Source organism: Eschscholzia californica, unplaced genomic scaffold, assembly GCF_041429995.1.
Source record: "Eschscholzia californica isolate CP2 unplaced genomic scaffold, dmEscCali1.0.p SCAF_3, whole genome shotgun sequence".
NCBI classification, from domain to species: Eukaryota; Viridiplantae; Streptophyta; class Magnoliopsida; order Ranunculales; family Papaveraceae; genus Eschscholzia; species Eschscholzia californica.
In genome coordinates, this window is record NW_028238420.1 from 303293 (window position 1) to 326022 (window position 22730).

The 22730-nt window shown below is 38.5% G+C and overlaps 1 protein-coding gene across 4 annotated transcripts; it reads right to left on the reverse strand.

Annotated features, from left to right (window-relative positions):
- Window positions 1-8455: 8455 nt before the first annotated feature.
- LOC147547403 (protein MEI2-like 4) lies at window positions 8456-17460 on the reverse strand. Of its 4 annotated transcripts, none has more exons than XM_086664951.1 (16): window positions 16827-17357; window positions 16538-16680; window positions 16250-16351; window positions 16083-16128; window positions 14756-15109; window positions 13750-14165; window positions 13435-13593; window positions 13193-13309; window positions 12942-13093; window positions 12210-12307; window positions 11694-12110; window positions 10600-11254; window positions 10062-10146; window positions 9873-9941; window positions 9569-9748; window positions 8456-9189 (listed from the first exon to the last, which is right to left on the reverse strand). In XM_086664951.1, the coding sequence occupies exons 3-16, from the start codon at window positions 16325-16327 to the stop codon at window positions 9031-9033; spliced, it is 2985 nt and encodes a 994-aa protein (XP_086521077.1). In that variant the 5' UTR covers window positions 16328-16351; window positions 16538-16680; window positions 16827-17357; the 3' UTR covers window positions 8456-9030. The 4 variants fall into 4 exon arrangements, with proteins under 4 accessions (XP_086521077.1, XP_086521079.1, XP_086521078.1 ...); XM_086664953.1 differs by having other exon boundaries at window positions 12945-13093; window positions 16827-17340; XM_086664952.1 differs by lacking the exon at window positions 16538-16680 and having other exon boundaries at window positions 12945-13093; window positions 16827-17460.
- Window positions 17461-22730: the final 5270 nt, after the last annotated feature.

Consider the following 22730-nt stretch of genomic DNA (forward strand, 5'->3'; position numbering starts at 1 on the left):
GATGTAGCGTCGACTAGCATGTCAATATGTGGTAATGGGAAGGAGTCTTTTGGACACGCCTTGTTGAGGTCGGTAAAATCGATACACACTCTCCACTTGCCATTCTTCTTTTTTACCACTACTACATTCGCAAGCCAGTCGGGATAGTGGACCTCACGAACTGAGCCAATGTCGATCAACTTCTGAATTTCTTCGTTGATTACTTTGTTTCTTTCTGGAGCAAACTTTCTCCTCTTTTGCTTGACCGGGGGGAAGCTCGGATCAACCTGTAATTTATGAACGACAACTTGTGGATCAATACCTGTCATGTCAGCGTGTGACCATGCGAAGCAGTCATGGTGAAGCGTGAGGAATTCTACTAGCTTTTCTCTGAGCGTAGGATTTAGTCTTGAATCGATTTGTACTTTATGATCTGTTAGCTCTGGGTGAATCTGTACTTCATCCAACTCCTCCATAGTTGGCTTGTCTGGGTCACTATGGTGTAGTTGTTCTGTCTGTAATTGCTATAAGGGAGCTTTGGGCGTCTTCAAGGTGTTTTTGTAGCAGTTTCGAGACGTGCTCTGTTCGCCTTTGACTTCACGTACCCCCCACGGAGTAGGGAACCTTATAACTTGGTGGAAGGTTGATGGAACCGCCCTCATGTTGTGGATCCAAGGACGTCCAAGTATGATGTTGTAGGCAGAGGGACTGTCGAGTACTACGAAGGTTGTACTCATGTTGATTCCACCTGCAAAAACAGGTAAAGAAATTTCGCCGAGCGTGTACTTTTGCTCGCCGCTGAAACCGATGAGAATGGTGGGTCGGCGACATATACTCATTTCTTCCAGTCCCATTCCTTGCAATGCATGTAAAAACAACACGTTAGTAGATGAACCATTGTCGACAAGTATCCTTTTAACAAGAACATTAGAAATAGTAAGTGAGATAACGAGAGCGTCATGATGAGGGTTGACGAGCCCTGATGCTTCACTGTCTGGGAAGCTGAGAACTTGGTCGGTGAAGACAGGTGAAGATGTTCTAGATGAGTGAGCGTCTGGATTGGCCGCTACACGTGCACTTCTTTTGGCGGCTGAATGACTGACTTCGCTTACTTCTGATCCTCCCGTGATAACCAAACATGTTTTTGTTGGAGTTGGTTCCTCTGGTTCCTTTGGATGAACATCTCTTTGGGCTATAGTATTTTTCCCTTTATCTGTCAATAGGTCAGTGAGGTGACCTCTCTTCAAGAGTTCAGCTACTTCTAGCCGAAGGGCTATGCAATCAGCGGTCATGTGCCCGTGGTCAGCGTGGAACTCACACCACTTGGTATTGTCTCTCTTATCACTAGGAGTTTTTGTCTTGGCTGGCCATCTTACTACATTGCCCATTCCTTTCATTACAGCGACTACTTCGACAGGTTCAATGTTGAGATTGTATTCTGGAATTTTGGAGCGAACAGGCGCTTGATTCTTATCATTTGGACGCCCAGAGGGGGTGCTGAATGGTTTCCTGTTCTCTCAGGACAAGGGTCCTCTGGTTGTTGGATATGGTTCTGCATGTCGACGATCGGTCCTTCTGTCGGACTGTCTAGAACGTCGATCACTGTTTCTTCCTTCATACGAGTATGACCTGTTCCGGTGGGCTTCGTCTTCTTCCCAACGAATTTCTACCCACGCCCTTGCTAACACGTCTTCCATCGTAATGCAGTTGAACTTTGTGAGTTCTTTGTAAAGCTCTCCATCTGGTAGAAGACCTTTTCTGAAGGCGTCTACAGCAGTTTCCTGGTTACAATAAGGGATAGATACTTTCTCCCTGTTAAATCTTCCCACGTAGTCACGTAGTGGTTCTCCTCTTCTTTGGTGGACTCGGTACAAGTCACCAGAAAGTTTTTCCAACTTTTTGCTGCTGGCGAATTGTTCGACAAAAGTGTCCGTCAACTGGGCAAACGACGCAATCGAGTTATTTGGGAGGTTTGTGTACCACTGCAATGCTGGTCCAACGAGACTAGACCCAAAACTTTTGCACATGCAGGCTTCACGTAGGTCTCTTGGAATAGCTACTGTGAACATCCTCTGTTTGTAAGAGGCAATGTGGTCATCTGGGTCAGATGTACCATCATACATCTTCATGTTCGGGAAAGAAAACTTCTTTGGCATCTCCACCAACGCAATAGCATCGACGAAGGGCGAGTCAGCGTAACAGTGAGGAAGACTCTTTTTGAAAGGGGTGGGCATTCCTGGAATACGTGTAATCAATGCTTCCATCTCTGCCAATTTCTTTGCCATTGCCTGTTCTAGAGGAGTACCTGTAAACGCAAACGGAAGCGAATCAGAAGATACATTAACTTGAGTTGATCCGTTTGTCATAGGATACATAGTAGGTAAAGTATATGGGAGAGAAGAGTAAAAGGGGGTAGTAGTTGGAAGAGTTTGATGCGTGTGGTGGGAGACACGTAATGGTGTGACAGGAGTAGCGGTAGGGACTGGAGTTGATCCTCCAGCTGTTACAGGAACTTCTTGACTCGAGGGGCCTGCTCCTTCTGTACTTGTAGGAACTGGTCTGGCATTTCTCGAGGTATGAATTCTGGAACCTCCTGGAGTCATCATAGAAAGTTCGGTAATTTTTTCCTGAAGTAATTGGTTCTCTGCTCTAACCAACAGGTTCTCTTCTTCCAACGCTTTGAAGCGTTCAGAGTTCTCTCGTATTTGAGCGGTAAGTGCAGCAAGTTGAGCAGAAACGTCAAGAGGAGTAGATGTCATGTTCTCTTCCATTTGGCTGATTGTTTTCGTTGTTAGTTGCTGACGCCCCACGGTGGGCGCCATACTGTAGACGGTGAAAAGTCTACGGGTCGGAAGTCAGAAGGTCGGTAGCGGAAACGTCTTCTGGAATTCCAAACGTCGAGTTCTTGATTGATGGGCACCAGCAACGTGTGAAAGAAACCTGCAAAAGAAGGTGAACAGACACAAACAAACCCGTGAAGGCTTGGGGGGACACCGGGATGGTTCCTGCCAAGGGCCCTCCGACGGTCAAGTCAGCAAAGTATTACAATGAATAATAAATGAAAAGCCGAGGATGTAACCGTTGATGCGTAATCGGAGAGTGGCTAGGCTCGTAGAATGACCGGAGTTCGAATCTACGGGAGTGAAATGATCGGAAGTATGAGAGTAGATGTTACCAGTAGCGTCGAGCAAGAAGAAGGTTGTGATCTCTTCGAAGACGTCTGGAAGCGTCGAGCAGGGAGCGTCGAGCCGGAAGCGTCGAGCCGGAAGCGTCGAGCGGGAAGCGTCGAGCAAGGATAAGCTTTAACACCCTTGAGGCGTCCAGTAGTGTCCACGACCAGAACCAGGTGACCTTGTATGCAAAACGTCTCAAGGATAATCGAAGAACAGAGAGCGAGTGGAGAAGAAGAAGTAGTATGGGTTGTTTTGTTCTGTATTCCATGATCTGAGAAATGAAAGTGCTCCTCTTTATATAGGCTTGAGGAGTAATCCGTTGGGAGGAGTAAAGGCTGACCGTTACGGAGTAAATGCATGTTAAGATACCTGGGATATGGTGACGTGTACGCTGGCTGTACATGCACAACGGTTGTGCATGTTCTCTGGCAACTACTCTGATTGTGCATGTGCATGGTCTCACATTTATGTGAGACGTTACCATGTTATGCATGTCAATAATGGGGGAATATTCGTTGCTGGGGTTACGTTGACCAAGTCTGATATCTTTGTCATTATGGATATATTTGACATGTAGAGTATCTCTTCATTAAATAATCTCTTACACGTGGTACGTGGAGATATAGACGTGTCGAGCGCCAGACCTGTGGAGATTCGGGCGTGTGGAGCTTTGTGCACGTGGGAACTCTTTGCACGTGATTGGGCCTTGACACGAGTTTTAGGGTCTAGTTGACGAGTACCCATTAAGAGACTTCTGGGATGGGCCCAAACAAGGACAAGCGAGCCGGGTTGGGTTTGACGTCTCGATGGACATTTTATCGTCGAGGGCCCAGGTGTAGTTTTTGGTCAACACATTGCCCAGATTATTATTAGTTTCTTGTTGTGGGTTTGTTTATTTTTTCATTTCATGGATTCTTGAACAATACTAGTTTCTTGTTGTGGGTTTTGTTTATTTTTCTATTTCATGGATTCTTCAACAATACTTCTTAATGGACCTGAAACTCTCACACTCATCACTCCAAATGGATTAGGTTTTCTTAGATCAAATTTTAATGGAAAATCAATACCCAAAATGGAATTTGTTTCTTATAATAGAAAGAGTTCAAAATCAAGAACTTTACTAGTACCAACAAAATACTATTTTTTATTGTATTATTTTTTTTTAATATTTTTTAAGTCTCAAAAACCCGAGCCCGTTGGAACCCGCTCGGGCAGCCGGGCTCGGACGGGCTACGGGCTCCTATAGTGAGAGTTTGGTCCGGCCCGATCCGCCCGACTCCCTATCGCGGGCTCTGCTTATCCGACCCCGATCCGTCCGAGTCCGGCTCATAGTTGCCCGAGCCCGTCCGCGCCCGCCCGATTCCTACCCCTAGTCGAGACTCGAGAGATAGAGATGATGTTGTTCCTCTGGTTATCAATCGATAAGTTGATTTCTCTCCGTCTTGACTTGATTTAGACAGAGTTTCCTTTCTCTAACTTATAGAGAGATAGACTATTAAAGAATAATGATTTATCAATATTTCTTCTTTCGGATTAACCGAGATAGACGTTAATGTAGTCGAGGCGAGAATAAATTTTCTTTCCTTAAGACATTTTACACCCCCGTAACAGTACCAAACGTTAGGGTGTATGCCTTCGGGATACAACGACTTTCCTTTCAAAGTTTTAAGATGGTACTTCTATATTCTGAAAGCGGACGAACCTTTGTAAATATTATGAGCTCTTGGACTAATGCGGTTGATCTTCTAGACGCTTTGAAAATTCAAACTTCACTCGAAACTTCTTTCTTTTTCAAGATTTCTAGGCAAACCAGAACCTCTAGAAATACTTCTCAATCAGATATTCTAGGCAAACCAGAACCTCTAATTGAGGAAAGAGAAGAAGAAAATGAATTTGATGTACTAGATGCTTTATGATTATCACTTCACTCAAAACTTTTTTCTTCATTTTTCTAGATATTCTAGGCAAAACCAGAACCTCTAGAATTACTTTCCAATCAGATATTCTAGGCAAATCAGAACCTCTAATTGTTAAAAGAGAAGAGAAGAAGAGAATGAATTGATGATAAATGAGAAGGGTTTGGGTTGTTTATATAGGAATTGAATGGGTGCATAGTGACTTTTGGGGTTAATGGACGTATCCTTTCGAAAGGGTGGACTAATCTGAAATAATAACTGATTTCTTGAGTCGGTTGCAACCTGGGACGTCGGATCAGGCTTTAAAACTCGGAAGAAACGCCCATCGTTAGATGGGGTTAGATCTGTCCCGAACTAAGCCCAACAGAGGACAAAATTGGTCGTTAGATCAAGATCTCAGCCTATCCCGAACTGTGAGCGACGCGGAGGTGACGCGACCCGTTGGATCTCGTGGATCCAACGCTTCTGGTCGCGTCCCACCGTTGTCCCGAAACATAGGATGCGCGGTCGTCAGATCTCGCTTCAGAAACTCGGGTGGAACGAGAGCCGTCCAGATCTGGACGTGCTCGCTTCGCCCAAATGGTCCTCAATCTAACTTTGTCCGTTTTGATATTTCAGTCCCTATTTCAACCGATCTTCGTCCAAACTTTAAACTTGAATTTCTCATTCATCCAGAATCGGATTTGAGTGATTCTTGGCTCTAAATTGAAGAGCTCGACGAGACGAACCCAATGGCGCGTTCCGTTTCTGAGTTTGACAAGTCAGGTCGAGCCAAAATCGACTCCGATTCCAACAGATGAGTTAGCCGAGAGAATAGAAGAAACGAGATTATATTTGGGTAAGTACAACTACGTCAACCAGGTACTCGCGTGGTCGAGTAGAGCCGGGTCTTGGAGCTGGGATGGAGATGACGTCCAACTTGCCAATTAATTTCTAAAAGGGATCCGCACCTAATGTCTAGTGAAGATGTCTGCAAGTTGTTCAGTCGCTGGTGTAAACTTTGTCTCAATGATGTTGTCTTTTAATTTTTCACGAACAAAGTGACAGTCAATCTTTATATGTTTCGTTCTTTCGTGAGATAACAAATTGTCAGCAATATAAGTGTTGTCTTATCATAGCAATGAACTGTTATTGGAGAAGGATGGTCAAACCCCAAACCCTTGAGAAGATATTTGAGCCACTGGAGTTCACATGTACAATAGCAAGTGCATGATATTCGGCTTCAGCCGAAGATTTGGCAACAGTTGGTTGTTTCTTGGATCTCCAAGATAAAGGACTAAAACAGAATATTGTAAAATAACTAGTGGTGGATCTCCTAGGAGTAGGACAACCAGCCCAGCCGGAATCACAATATCCGGAAGGGTGCCTCTATAGGCGCCTCCCCAAACTGCTATAGGAGCCTCCATCTGTTAGCGCCTCCTGCAGAACCTCCCACGCCTCCTGCAGAACCTCCCACGCCTCTTCTTCTTTTCTTCTTTCACACTATTCTTTCTCTCTCTACTTGAAGAAATGGCAGATTCATCTAAAAAGCTTATTGTTCTTGAAGCAAGGATCAAACAAAGTTGAAGTCAGGGGTTTGGTTAGATCTGATTAATTGATTGATCCATCATTTAAGGATATAAAATATTCATTGGTGATATCTCATTTGTTAAAAACCTAGAATCAGCTATGGAAAGAATTGATGCTCTACCAATTCTTACAAGTGATTCTTTGATTTGTTTCTATTCATTCAACACACACTAACAAGATCAAGAATGTAGAAGAACAACCTACTGACTAGAGAGGGAGTTTAGAGATAGAGAGAGGGAGAATAAGCTAAATTCCTCTTTCTAGTGATCTATCTAAGAAGAAAGCTTAAAGAGACAAATCAATGAAATTAGTAGTAGTATTAGATTGATGTTGCTATCTTTACCAGGGAAAATCATACTCCATTAATTCCTTCAACAGACTGCCCCTTTCCATGAACACTTCATGTTATTTCAAGCTTCAAGATTCACGGACTGGCTAGTCCGTAGCCTCTCGGACTGGGTCATCCGTGGGCCAAGACAAAGACTCGGACTTGCCCAGTCCGGTGGGAGGCGCCTACAGTGGTCGGGCGTTTGACTACGGTCAAACCCCCTTTAAGAGGCCCCTATAGCAATTCGGAGAGGCGCCTATAGAGGCACCCTATCCGGAAATATGGAAAAACCTAGAAACTGACAAAATAATCCTTTTGTCAAGGGATCCTTTAAGGTAAGGAAGCACGCGATGAGCAGTAACGAGGCACACAATGAGCAGCATCGACTTTTCAATTAGTGTTTGATTCTTCATCAATGGATCTATTTAGAGTTTGAATCCACAATTTAAATGCCCTTTTTCCAACTTTTTTTTTTAAACGGGGGAATCGACTTTCTCATTTTTCTTTTTTGCCCGCCCGAAATGTCAAATAGTCAATGGAGGTAGCAGCCCGAGCTAGAAGTAGTTTCTACCCGATCATCCCAAACCTGACACGTTTCCCACCCGTAGTTATGAATTATGATCCATAACATATATCCTCTCTCTACTACTGGAAGAGAAAAACATACTATCCTAACCAACAAGTTCAGAGCCATAAAAAAAAATAGGGTTATTTCCCTAATGGCCCCCAACTTTGTGACCAGCTTCCCGCCTGGCCCCCTACTTTACGAGAAATACCCATATGGCCCCCTTCCGTTATACCACCGGTACTCTCTCTCTTCCATTTCTTTTCTCTCTCCTCCAGCATGTTTTCTCTCTCTGCTACCTCGTTAAAACCAGCCACATCATCGTCTTCACCGGCAGGGTCGCCGGCCGGCCAAATTTCCGACCGGCGACCTTCAAACTTTTTTTTCTCTCTCTAAAAAAAAAAAATTAGATTCTCTCTCTCTAAACTCCGGCGAAGGGGGTTTCCCTTCGGCGGAGTAGGTTGAAGTCGACCTTGAACAGATCTGTTCAAGGTCAGTTCGTGACCATGAACAATCTGTTCAAGGTCAGTTCGTGACCTTGAACAATCTGTTCAAGGTCATTTCGTGACCTTGAACAGATCTGTTCAAGGTCTGTTGACTTCGACCTACTCCGGCGAAGGGAAACCCCCTTCGCCGGAGTTTAGAGAGAGAGAGAGAGGAGTATCTAAAAAAAAAGATTTCTTTTTTTTTAGAGAGAAAGAGAGAAAAAAAAAAGTTTGAAGGTCGCCGGCCGGAAATTTGGTTGGTCGATGAAGACGATGATGTGGCTGGTTATAACGAGGTGGCAGAGAGAGAAAACATGTTGGAGGAGAGAGAAAAGAAATGGAAGAGAGAGACAAACGGTGCTATAACGGAAGGGGGTCAGGCGGGAAGCTGGTCACAAAGTTGGGGGCCATTAGGGAAATAACCCAAAAAAATAAACAAGTAGAGTAAAATCTGGTATTAATTAAGATTAACAAACCCTCCTTGGAAAAGGAAAATTAGTCACCCACCAACTTAGTTAAAAGAGTACCACAACTCTCTCTCTCTCTCTCTAATTCAATGACATCAGTTTTAATACCACTACTGTTATGGTTTTCACTCCCCAATAGTCATAAAACAACACAAATTATGACTGAGAACCAAACCGCCCACCTCAGAGAGAAGAAGCCTCCTCCGCTGCCGCACCAAAATGACTCCACTTTGTTCTGAAACTCCTGTACATTCTCATCATCATCGACCAAAAATCTCGAAGCTCGCCAAATGATGGAACCTCCTCTATATCTCAGTCTAGTACAAGTTTTAATTCACATGAATCAAAGGTCCCTCCTATGGGACTATCTAAAACATCCCAACTCCCAAAATTGTTTAGAAAATGAATTCAGAATGCCAAAAATTTAAGACAAATCACACAGTCCTGTCTCCTGATACTGAGTTACTAGACATTAGAACGGATATGATGCAGTATTACTTTGCTCTCAGTTACAAGGTTAGTAGCCCCAAGAGAGAAGCAGGTTTTGGTCACTCCAAGTCCTTAGCAGACCCCGATGAAGAGTTAGTCATGTTGGATTCTTCCCCATCTGCTGAAGTTGATGGGCTTCCTTGATGATTATCGTCACCGCTATTCGTGCGGTTCTTCCCAGATCTTGATCGAATGTTAACTCCCATTGGGAAAGGCTCCTGCATAGAGCAAACATCTCCAAATTCAGGTTTTTCAGGTTTTACAAGTTTTATCAATCAAATAATGTTGCCTAGACATCCCTTTAGACCTATTTATGACATGCTTACAACCAAGTAGTGCCACTAATAAACTTTTTCTGGCATTCCTCTATGTAGTTGACGTGTACAGAATTGGTCTAGGATAGATGTAAAGAACCATATTTGGTTTGATACCAATGACGATATCTACAACTAATGCAATAATATTACAAATGATATCTTTTAAATTATGTATGTACAACTTTAGATGCAAAAAGCAATAAAGATAAGAAGAGAACACCTAATTTTAGCCTAAATTTTGGTCTAGATTAATGTATGAACTATGAAGCGATAAATATACCTGATCACCCGCATTTGGACCATCAGAATGGAAGATAATAGGGCGGCATCGCTTGTCCTCGTTCATCAAGCTTGAGTTTTCAAAATGTGTAACCAAAGCAGCTTTCCCTTGAATGCGGGCATAAGCAAGTGAGGCGACCTTTTCGCTGTTGAACTTCTCCCATTTCTTACCATTGAATGCCTGAAACATAAGAAGTTCTCGTTCCTTTTAAAATTTTCATTCCCAATGAAGTGTAAAGGACAAGAGTAAGTCCATAAGAAAATATAAGAAAAGTTGTTAACATTATAAAACACGTGGTCCAAACCTGGTAGAATGGCACAATCTGGAGAGGGTCAGTCATGTTGATAAATGCGTACCCCACATTGCATTTGTTCTGAAATAAATAATGTAAAGGAAATTCAATAACTTATTAGGAACATGAATATGGTAAGTTATAAGTAAATGAAGTAAATAGGTTAACATTACAAATATTTCTTGAAGGCAAAAAACTTGCCTTGAAGTCAATTGGCAAATAAATGAAATCATAAGTTCCTCGATGGTGTTCATCGATGGCAGCCAAAAGCATCTTAGATGTATACCTATATATAGGAACAAATGAACGAAAATAAGCCACAAAAAGTAATAAAGAACCTTAAAATCCTTCCCTAATCTTTCTTCTCATTGAAGAATCACATAACTATGATAAAAGCAATATCCATTTCTAACTAACATGTTACTATCTCGTATAATTAAAACAAATGTCATGGTCCGTTCTTTAAAAGGAAATATAGAAAGTAAACCAGGTTGTTTGGTGAACAGGAGAGGATATTGCCTAGCCCAGCTAAGTAACACCCCTCCCCATCAAGCATAATCTTGGGCTACAACCAACCGAAGTGGTGGCTCATACTGGATCATTGAATTCCCAAGAACATATGCTCTTATTAAGTACTACATAATATCTTGATCAGCTTCAAATTAATCACATACTGGATCAAGATTTATTATATGAAAATGAAAGATGTAAGACTTGGAAAGTGAATTCATATACATACTTGTTAGGGATGTTCTTTATCATAAGAGTTGTTCGAGTATCTTCTCCGTGCACAATGCGATCAATATTAAGCTCGTACTGTTTCTTATTATCAAGCTGGTTTGTACTTACTTCGTTTCTACGGCTCCTAATTCGCTCATTAGGAGCATCAAACAAATTTGACATATGAATCGTCGGGTTTCTGCCAGGGAACATGTGGTACCTCTGCTGTGGCGAATGCAATATGACATTCATAGATGAAACCGAGTCCACACAATTTCCACTAACATGAGGAAAGAGGTTCCGAGAAGAAGGTTCGACTTGATGTGGTGAACCAGTAAACCCTACGTTCCCAAGAGAGCCGGGGTGAAAACCGGATGTCTCAGGAGATTCCCCTGTATAGGCATGTCGTCTATCCCAGACAGATGGATTAATGGTTGGAGCAGATCCCACATGGTGGTTGTGTATAGGTGGTAGAACAGCATTCATCATATGAGTTGGTGCTCTGGGAAATCCATGCATTTGAGGTGAAGCATGAGGATGAACTCCATTTACAAATGATGCTGAGTTTGGCCACATCATGGAGTTTGGAGCATGGGAAGTATAAGAGTTTGAGTTGCTCCACAAATACTGATCCCCATGAAGAGGGTGTCTTCCATTACCAGCAGAACCAAAAACTGCGAAAAGAGAGAAGGCATTAATAAAATTAGGTAAAATATAGTTAATCTGGGAAAGTCCCAATGACACTAAGCAACAATAGGAAACTAACAAATAGTATATCCACTTCATTAATAGGTTATTGCAAAATTCCTAAAATGGAAGATTGGGCCAGATATGCATTCCTTCATTCCAGGGAACAAAATGATCAGTATAAGGAAATAGACTAAAAGGTACTTGAACTGTAACTCTATGTGTTTGCTTTCCTTCTTAGACCATTCACTCCTATAAACTTTACTGTATAACATTGTGTATCCTATAGTATTTCACAGTGTGAGTTGTTCCTTACAATTTCAACACTTCAAAAAAACGCCTAAGAAAGTGAATGTTCATAAGCAGTTAACTCATATAACAGAAGATAACTGCACAGACTGAATTCTTTTGGCGAGTAGAACTTACTGCCTTCATTGTGTTCAATTGAATGCGAATTAAGGCTGACTCTGCGAGGGTGCCTGTTATCGAGCTCTTCCGATGGTATGGGACTGGCATTTGCAGTCACACCTGCCATGGTGCTAGAAGAGTTGTAAAGACTGGCTAAGCCGTCGTGATGCTCTGGCAGCGAATGAGGACGGAAACTTCGCATGGGTCGAAACCCCAAGTCCGTTTGACCCAAAGACAGTCTAGGCTCGCCAAAATCAGATTGACGGCCAATTGAGGCAATCCGGGCCGGAGAGGGTAAGCTTTGAGGAACACTAGAATATAATCCATGATGAAATCTATTTTCAACTATTTGATTTGTAGGTGCTCGGATGGCAGAGTGAAGGCCCTGGACAACTGCGTTCTCCATGCAACTAGAGCTCATTGGTCCATGAGAACCTGGAAAAACAACATGCTAAGTTAGACAACAAGAGCAATTGGGAATTTTCGTAAGCACAATTTATTTTTCACAGCAGTAACGAGTCATAGGACTTGTACCAAAGCATCTAGAAGGTGACTTATCAGGAGGGCTTCCATGTTGCTGGCCAGCACTGGATTCCTCTTGCTCAATATCAGGGTAAATTTGTTGCATAAAACTGTAACGAAGGGAAAGTTCAATTAAACACAATAAACTATAAACACTACATCGATGAACTTTGGGCTAAGTTGATCGGTTAAACACCATTTCTGTCTGAATGTACTCTTAGTTAGGAACCTATTGTAAGCAAGTAGCAACAACTGAACCGATAACCCAGAAAACAAGGGAAGGGAATAATTATGTTGGGATGTTTGCTCTAAAGGCTTTGGATTCAAAGTTATGTGATTCTTGTTAATTGAACCAATTTTGGCTTATACAACCATCCTTAGAAAAAGGAGGAAAAAGAATATAGGACAAAGACATCCGAGAAAGACACTACTACCAAATTTTGAAATATAATTTCCCCTCGGAAAAGAAGACCCAGTAACAAACTTTTTTGTGTTGGTCTGTCCTCTTTCCCCGCAACTTCATACACGCTTCTATTCCAACTCCTAAATTCCCTTTTATCTTTTCGTATCCCAGATATAATACCTCAGAGGACTATCAAAAATTGGGTTAAGAATACATTATGAAGTTATATAGAATACATTATGAAGTTATTTAGAATACATTATGAAGTTATTTAGAAAGAAATTTAATCCCAGGAAGAATAAAATGATATAGGAAAATTGCAGGGCCAGTTTAGAGAATACCACCGTCTTGTATCCCCAGGGCGGCTTGGTTCAAGTTTAATCTGTTTCTCAGCAATATCACTCCTATTCATAGCTCGAAGCGCAGCTTCGGCAGCTCTAACATCATAAAACTCAATAAATTTGTGATGGCGCTTGTGTGGTGTTTCACGTATCTATACCAAGAAGGATAGCCAAATCAATAATACTTCGAAGTTTCAAAGAATATCTCAGAGATACTCAGCAAACAGATTCAGCTACTAAACCAATCTCACCTCCTTGATTTCTCCATAAACACCAAAAAGCTCGTGAAGTTCATCATTTGAAACAGAAGAGTCGAGATTGAATACAACAAGAGTTCCTTGGTTAGTATCCTTCTCTGATGGATTATCCTGAGAATTAAAAACTCAAAATATCAACACGGTGCGAGAATTACACAATATGTAACGATATAGCAACACTGTCACAACAACTGTATAATAGTGGGCAGGCTGCACGGCACCAAATATGATCATACCTTTGGAATAGAGAAGTGTATATCAAGCTTCCTACGTCTCAATGGCTTGTTTTGAAGCGCTCTCATTGCATTACATGCAGCCCTTATATCATAATAAGAGATCATAACAAAGCCGCGATGCTTGCATGCAGTATAAAGAGTACGGATATCTCCATATTGCTGAGCAAACAAAACTGAATCTGTTAGCATGAATAATCACACTCAAGCTTTTGGCATGACCAAAGTGACAGATACGAAAACTACAGACTTTATCATTTCAACAACAAAAGGACTTCAGTAACATAAAATGGTAAAGCGGGCAAACAAAAAAACTACCTCAAAAAGAACCTTCAGTTCGGGATCTTCAATATTGCTATTAATATTTCTCACGAAAAGGGTTCTAGAAGGATGTTCACCGAAAGGGTGTTCGCCGGCAAGTGCAGCACTAAGTCCTCCCTGCTGAGAAGCTCCTCCAGCAAATTCTGAGTTTCTTTCTTCATCTCCACCTAGTTCCATTCCTCCACCACTGCTAAACAGATCAAAGTCTTCTATTTCTTCCGCATTATTTGGCTTGGCGGTATAGTCAAGATCATCTATCATTCCAGAAAGAAAGTCATTATCATCAGGAAGTAAGTTACCAATAGTGTTGGCTTCAAGTTCTTCAAGTGATTCAAAAGGCTCTTCTTCTTCATAGGGATTTGTCACGGCATCCACAGACTGACCAAACAGAATATCACTTGATGATAAGCTCACTGCACAGGAAAAATTAAATAAGGAACAAAACTGGAGATACAAAATCAACAAAGATGATGTATATGAAAAAGCTCAACAGATATCATGATGATTATGCTATTAGGTCTAGTGGACTTCAAACCAAATAATGAAGGCAGATTTCAAGCTTCCATAATCCATCCAGTCATAAGATTCATACTGACTTCAGGCTGAACAAGGTTAATGAATTTAGTCAACATTTCAGCTGTACCTGCTTCTGTGGTTATATTTAGAATACCAATTCCTGTGATTAAGTGTCTTGAAAGTGGTATTAAAATATGCATTCCCATATTCCGTACTAATATTTGGCAGCCATGGAGAAGTGGTAATAGACCTGAGTTGCCTAGATGTACCTTTACATAAAAATACATCAGTAGGACGCACTAAGATACAGCATTAGCAGTTCAATATTGGATGTGAAATCGGATTCATGGCTCAGCCATATGGGTGCTGCAATCAACAGCCACAATTACCTAGTTTTGTTTGCTTTAGGTGATTCTTGTTTTACTTTCCTATGTGCATACATCAACATAAGAATTAGTTCCAGATTGATCCAAACTTAGAAACTTACACTTTTTGTTAAATACTTCAGACAACGAACTTGAGAAGAGACCATTTTCATATTGATCCCCAATGTGAATCTTGTTACTACCGACAGCATGAGATGCAGGTCCGAACATGTTTGACCTCGTTTCCATGTTGTTATTTATGGTTCCCCAAGAAGCGATGGGCATATTGGTTGTTCTTTCTGCTCCCACCGCATTCCGTTCTAAACTAAGCCTGGAGCTCTGGTTCTTGGAAAGAAATGTCTGAGGGAATCCCCCGCCCTCTACTGACTGAGCTCCCATGGGTATGAGTTTCTCCATTGCCAATGATGCAACTGACTCGCTTCCAGGTATTCTTGGCATTCCACCCTTTCCAACTTCTGGGAAAATAAAATCATTCAGACAGTAGTATTTTCAAGAGTTTTGACTTCAGAAATCTGTATGGCTACAAATTCCAATAAAGCTTAGTTCGCAAGGGAAAAAATAAAAGCCAAATTGCTGTCCCATGAAAAAAAAAGGCCTTTACTATTTGGTCAGCGTTCAGTGAGAGAACAAGTGGGAGCACCAGTCGCTGGAAACAGCCACCAATACTAACAGCACGGCCATGGCTTTAGGAGTTACATTATATCCTACTTAGCCGTAGCCATTGTCTAAAGCCCTTGTTCGGGGGAAATCGTCAACTCCAATTGGCCACACTAATCAAAACTAAATTAAATCCACAAATGGAAAGAATGCTTCAGATTTCAGAATATATATTTTTAAGCGCAGGTTAACTTACTGCAAGACACAGATCAACTAAAATTGTATTGATAAAGATCATTATGTGAACAATAATTATGTCCGAAGATGGCCTAACTTTCTTTAGTCTTTACAAAAATGGGCAGAAGAGGAATACAAATTTCTGTTTTGTCGGTACAGAAATCAGAAACATCGTCATTAGTTTCTCACAAAAAGTTTGCTCATCATATCAATGCAAGTTTCCCTGGATGCATCTTCCAAAATTGCATTTCAAAACATCATTTATTTATTATTAGTTGAATGCTGTCACTGGCTTACTGCTACTGAAGAGATGAGCATGTAGAGATTCATATCTTATAATTCATTACATAATGATGCTTTAACTACAAAGTAAGGGTTATATATCTATAGAAGATCGTTTCGCGGATTGGCAAAATATTCTCAGATGAGATCCCAGCCCTGGTGTCAAATGGCATTATCATGAGGTAGATGATCTATGAAAATACATCATATTTGAATTATCAATCAATCAACCAACCAAACACTCATGAAAAACAAGATTAAAATAACTGTAACTTCAATTATTAGTGAGAATAAAAAAAAAACCTCCCTCACCTTGGTGAACTGACATGATTTCAGGTTTTCGAAATCCAGCCTGCCTCTGCAGATAAAATGAATGAGAATGAAGCACAAAAATGAAGTTAATCGATAAATGAGAAAAGGGGTGAAATATTAATAATCTATCCGAAGAACAGTAGAAGATTAGGTCAGACTATAAGTACCTCAGCTGGTAGACGGATTTCTTCAAGAAAGTATGATGATGGAGAGAAACTACTTTGATCCATTATTTCAGAAGGCATCCTATAACTTGAAAATTATAAAACCTGAAATTCAAAGTTCCCCCTTTGAGAAATTTAAATGATCAAGATCAAAACTTTCATCTGTTCTCAAATTCCTCATACACACTAGACACTGGTTACTAAATAAGATGATCAATTTAAATCAAAAATTTCAGCTGAAATTGAAATGATGAACACTTAAAAAAAAACTAGCATCGAAAAAACCAGTACCAAATTTCCTCCTAATTCAGCTTCTCCTCGAACAAGATCAGCTGCTCAAATGTATCGATAAAAACCAAGCTTAGAAAAAAAATGTTATTTTTTTTGTCTCGGGAGTGAAGAACAAAGAAGGATCGCTCGAAACCACACAAACACTGAGAAAGAGAGAGAGAGAGAGAGAGAGAGAGAGAGAGAGAGAGAGAAGTAAAAAAAATTGAGAATTGATCCCCCGCCAAAACCACCTTTAAGCAGAAAACCGATCACAGGAAACAAAAAAGAAAAGGTAGTCAGTAAAACTCACCACAAACTTCTTCTTCTTCCTTCTCTGTCTTGATGTATTCCTTTTCGTTCCTCGGACGAAATAGATAGATAGATAGATAGAGAGAGAAACAGAGAAATCGAATAAATTACAGCACAAGCAAGATGATTTTATTAAGGAGAGAGATCGATGATGATGGAATCTCTGCCGTGTTTCAACCTCCTAACTTTTGTTTGATCCATCCTCTCTCTCTCTTCTTCTTTTCCCTGCATTGCAAGCTAAATCACCATACAAAATTCTCTCTCTCTAGATTTAGCTCGGATCCCTGCCGGAAATGCCAATGAAGTGACCGGCAAGGGACTCGAGCTGCTCTTTCCCGGCGAATTCCGCAGCAAATCAAAAAAAAAGTATAGAGAGAGAAAATAAGGTTGGTCGGGATCGGGAAAGACGGGAATTGGATATAATAACTTTGTCCTTTGATTCAACATAGACCAAATCGTCCGTCCGTTCTATTCACCCGAATTTCTTCTTCCTATTATACCCCCCACCTTCACATAAAAATTGGTGGTTTCTAATTTGCTAGTGTACTAAAATGGTGGATAAGGACGCTTCCAACAAATTGTTTCGTGACCCACCAAACTAATCAACTCCAAGATATTTTTCTTTTTCCATCACTCTCTAATCTCAATTTTTTTTATATTCAAATGATTATCTCTATTCAATGAATTTTTTTCGATGTAATCATTGGATAAAATGTTAAAGGTTAGATTGCAGGAATTGTAACTTCGATTTTCGACACCGACGAATTGTAACTTCGACCATCACAACTCATTAACTGAAAAGATTGGGAATTGGATTAAACGTGGCTTCTTTTTTTTTTTTTGTTAAGAATTAAACGTGGCTTCTTGCTAAATGAACATCGAATTCAGGAAAGCACTAGTCTCGTACTAACTCTATTTGTGCGCACCATACATGATAGTGTTGGAGAATATAGAGAAACATTATTTAAGTGAAGGTGTCATCTGAATACTTCAACAACAAAACATACTTATAAAGAAAGAAATAAGGTGACTCGCTATCTAGCTAGTTGGCAGACAAAATACATCTTTATAAAGGTTCCTTTATCGAAGTTTTTATAAGAATTGATGAAGATCACTGAAAAAGATAGGTCGGATAAATTATGTTTTGAAAAAAAAGTTGTTGAAGGGGAAAGTTCCTTTCTCAATGTACCCTTTCAAAAAAAATTGTTTATTCCATTTTTATGTTTTATGCTTACTTCCAATTTCATTTAAGAGTTACGTTTTTGTTTCGTGGACGTGACATTTCTTAAAAAATGCATTTCATACTAAGGGACTGGTAAAACATAGTGCTTGTAATTTGACAGTGAATACATTAACTTACTAACCTTTATAAACATCAAGTGCACATTTTTACCACCGTCTGTACGAAATAAAATTTGGGCATGTGTTACTCATTCGCTGAACAAGGTCTATTGTTTGGAGAAAGACGGAAACTTCATGAGGTACAAAATCTCATATGGTGGAAAATCAGATTTTTTTCTCCGCAACACACCCTCTTCTAACATCGCCGGTGAAGGTCGTTGGTCGGCGACCCTCGTCGGAATTCTTTTTCTTCAATCTCATCTCTTTTTTTTGTTGCTCTCTTCATCTCACTCCATGAGTGATCCTATCCAATTAATTAATTTTCAATTTAATGATAATAATAACTTTAAAAGGTTATTGTAGCCAACAACTGTTTAGTCAGTTGGTCGTGCATCTATTCTGAAAATCAGAAAGTCACGTCTTCGATTCATTATAGATTTTTGTATGGACGCTATGACCCAAATATGTGTAACATATCTATAAAGGTGATAGTTACTGAACTCATTGATTCATACATTTATTCACGAGATATTAAATGTAATAATTTTTAGAATTTATCTAAAAAGAAGTAGGTGATGGAATAACAAAAAATAAATAAATAAATAACTCTATTTATTTTACTTGCTTACCAGCATCCTCTATAGTCCAATACATTAAGTACGAGTATAATATTCTAAGGTCTAGGGATCCCTAAAGTAAGTATATATATGGAGGGAAGTGAAGTAGAGTAGAGTAGCTATTTGAGTAGAACAATGACATAAAACTTATTTACTGTCCTTTCTTGATCCATCTTCCGTTTATTCAGGAATCTAATTAGTATTTGTGTATTTGACGAGGCTAGAGAATCACACCCATATCAATATCTCGATGGGGAGAAGATGTGAAAGACATAATTAACCCTAAGAATGTACTTCTTTTTTTTAGTTGAAAGCCCTAGGAATGTGCTTGACTTTGTCGTTATGTCAGGGGTATTCGATTTGAATATTTGATTTGAGGGGTGTTCGTACAAAATTGAAAAAAAGTAAGAAACAGCGTGATTTTAACGCAAAGTATTTTGATACGACTGACTAACTGGTACTAGTACCATCTTTTTCTCCCTCTCTCTCTCTCTATAATTATCTTCTTTCCAATCAACACTGGATGGTCTTCAACAAAAAAAAATCAACACTGGATGGAGCTGGACTGGGAACTATACACCACCCACTCACTCATATCCACTTATATTTAATGCTATGTTTTATTCTAATTTGTATTTTATTTTACAAAATGGTGAGATCCCAATACGAGACAGGGTCAGGTATGGGTAACCAGGCACTAATAAGACTCTCCAACCATCTTCCATCACATGTGGTTGTAGTGTACACGACAAAATTTATAGGCATCCATCCACATGGAGAGAAATCGGCAAAAGAAAACAAGCATTTGGTCTTGGTATTACTATAAGATAAGAAGTGGAAAAACACATTTAGATGGGTCAAGATTAAAGGATAAACACATATTGCCTATTGTTTTTTTTTTTGTTGAGGATATTGCCTATTGTTTAAATTGCCAAAACAATAATGTTCACATCCAACACAAATATTTGGTGGATGACTTTTTTTTTTCCTTTAAATAATATGAATATATTAATAGGTTTGATGCATCAAAATATGAATTATGCTTATAACAACTATTAATTATTTTGATATGAACTAAAAAAAGATCTTAAAAACTATCTCACATATAACATTATTTATATTTTATTATCAGAGTTCAATGAGAATTTTTGGGCTTATAGCCCAAAAAACGAGTCCTAATAGTAGATATAATCTTCTCTAATCATATAAAGGGTTTTAAAACCAAAAAAATAATATAAATGGATATCTAGTCCATTTGGTCTCATCTAGAGAGAAAACACAAATCTCTAGAATAAATATTATTTCATAATCCCTAATCTAACCTTTCCATATTTTATAACTGATTTACCTTCGAAATCTATGCATATCTTTTTCCATATTTATCTCCCATATTTCTCTCCAATCATGTTTCTATTCAAAGTAAGGATATCTTCATTATTTTCAGTAACGGAAACTCTTTATTTGATCTCTTTAAAATCGATTCAGTTGACAAACCTCCATGAAACTCAGAAAATCTTCTTCTTCTACATTATATTGCTGTCCAAATTCATCATTTATCAGGTTTAATACTTTCGAAATCTTTATATACACCATTGTTAATATCTAATATTTCTTCTTATAACTAAAACATATCTATAAGATCTGTTTACTAATTCATTAACTTCATTAACTTCGAATGTATGATGTTTATTTTCTCTCTCTAAAATTTTCATAACTGTTTAAGATCTTTATGTTTATTCCTTATTCAATGATTCATAACTAAAACCCTAAAATTTTCATAACTGTTTAAGATCTTTATGTTTATTCCTTATTCAATGATTCCTTCAAAGTTAGTATGTTATGTTTGCATCCAGTGATAATATCATATTTCTTTAGATCTATGTGTAATCTTCTGTTGTTTCTGATATTTCGTGAGATCATGTTATCAATCATCAATCGAATGTTTGATGTTTATTTTCTTTCTCTCTCTTAAAATTTCATTTATGTTTTTAATCTATATGTTTAATCCTTCAACTCGAGTTTGACATTATTGCAATCAATCATCATAGCAGATATCTTTAGATTTGTAGTTTATGCTTAATGATATTTTCTTTTTTTTTTTCTTCAGATCTGGTTTTCAATCCGTACAGATTTATGAAACATTTGTTCTTTCGTACGGTTACTCATAACAGAATGTACAGTACATGTACTTTATCGTAAATTATCTTAATCCTTCAACTCGAGTTTGACATTATTGCAATCAAACATCATAGCAATCAATCATCATAGCAGATATCTTTAGATTTGTAGTTTATGCTTAATGATATTCTCTTTTTTTTTCTTCAGATCTGGTTTTCAATCCGTACAGATTTATGAAACATTTGTTCTTTCGTACGGTTACTCATAACAGAATGTACAGTACATGTACTTTATCGTAAATTATCTTAATCCTTCAACTCGAGTTTGACATTATTGCAATCAATCATCATAGCAGATATCTTTAGATTTGTAGTTTATGCTTAATGATATTCTCTTTTTTTTTTCTTCAGATCTGGTTTTCAATCCGTACAGATTTATGAAACATTTGTTCTTTCGTACGGTTACTCATAACAGAATGTACAGTACATGTACTTTATCGTAAATTATCATAATTTATAGTAAATTATGGGTAATTTATAGAACATTACCCGTGCTCTAACACCAAAACAGTACTCATTTCATTAGTAGAAATACTTCGCTTTACTATCAAATCTCGTGTACTTTGCAACAAAGTATATGTAATTTACGTATATCTTCATGTTCTTACCATTATGTATATAATTTACGTATAAGTGCACATAAATTATGTATTATTTATTTACCATTACGTGTACTTTTCACCCAAAATAGTAGCCTTGATAAGTTTACCAAACTACTGAAAACCTTCAAATGTTGTCAAAATTTGACAAACATTATATATAATTTACGAAACTGTACATGTAGTTTATAATACAATATATGATTTTTTTTTCTTTAATGTATGTGTATTTATGTGTGTAGATTTGATATACCAGATGAAATTTCAAAGAGAATCATCAAATCAAAGTGAGTCAACGAAACTAATGGAGAGTACATGGATGGGCACCATTTTTGAACCAACGAAGATTTTGTACTTTTTTTTTGTAACAAAAAGTAAAGGATGTGTAATGTAAAAGAAATTATGTGTAATGTAAAAGGAATTATGTGTAATGTAAAAGAAATTATGTGTAATTTATTGAACAAGACCTACATACATTTGATAAATTATGTTGTATACTTGACAAAGATGGTTTCCTCGTCATAAATAATACATAATTTACGTATTTGTTTCATAATTTGTATTCTATGTTTATTTATGTATGAGTAAAAACGAAAACATATGTTGCTTTAATGTTCCCAGAAAAATATACTATTTCCAAATCTGAAAGTTAAGTAAGAGAAAGTGATATATATATGTTTTGTATATTAACCCCCAAATCACGCTAAATTGATCCTAGAAAATATATTATTTCTAAATCTGAAAGTTAAGTGAGAGAAAATTGATTTGAATCGAAAAAAAATTACATAGTAAGAGAGAGAAAATTGATTTGGTTTCCAAATCTGTAAAGAGAGAGAGAAAATTGATTTGGTTACAATTATTTTTTGAATTGATTTGGAAATAGATCTGCCTTCCAAAACGGTTAGAAGATAGAGAAAAATCAATTTCGGATTTATACTTAGCTGCTTTAAATCCCCTAAATCACGCCCACATTAGAAACATTCCAAATTCACCCTAGAAAATTAAAAATCCCGTGATTTTTGTAGGAGGGACATGGACGGTAGTTATCTCATAAAGAATGGGTTATTATGTCCATAATGTAAAAGGACTAAATATCCATATTTTGGAAAGATTGGATCATAAACCTTCTTTGAATATTATTTTGGTCTATATACCCACGGACCCGTAAATC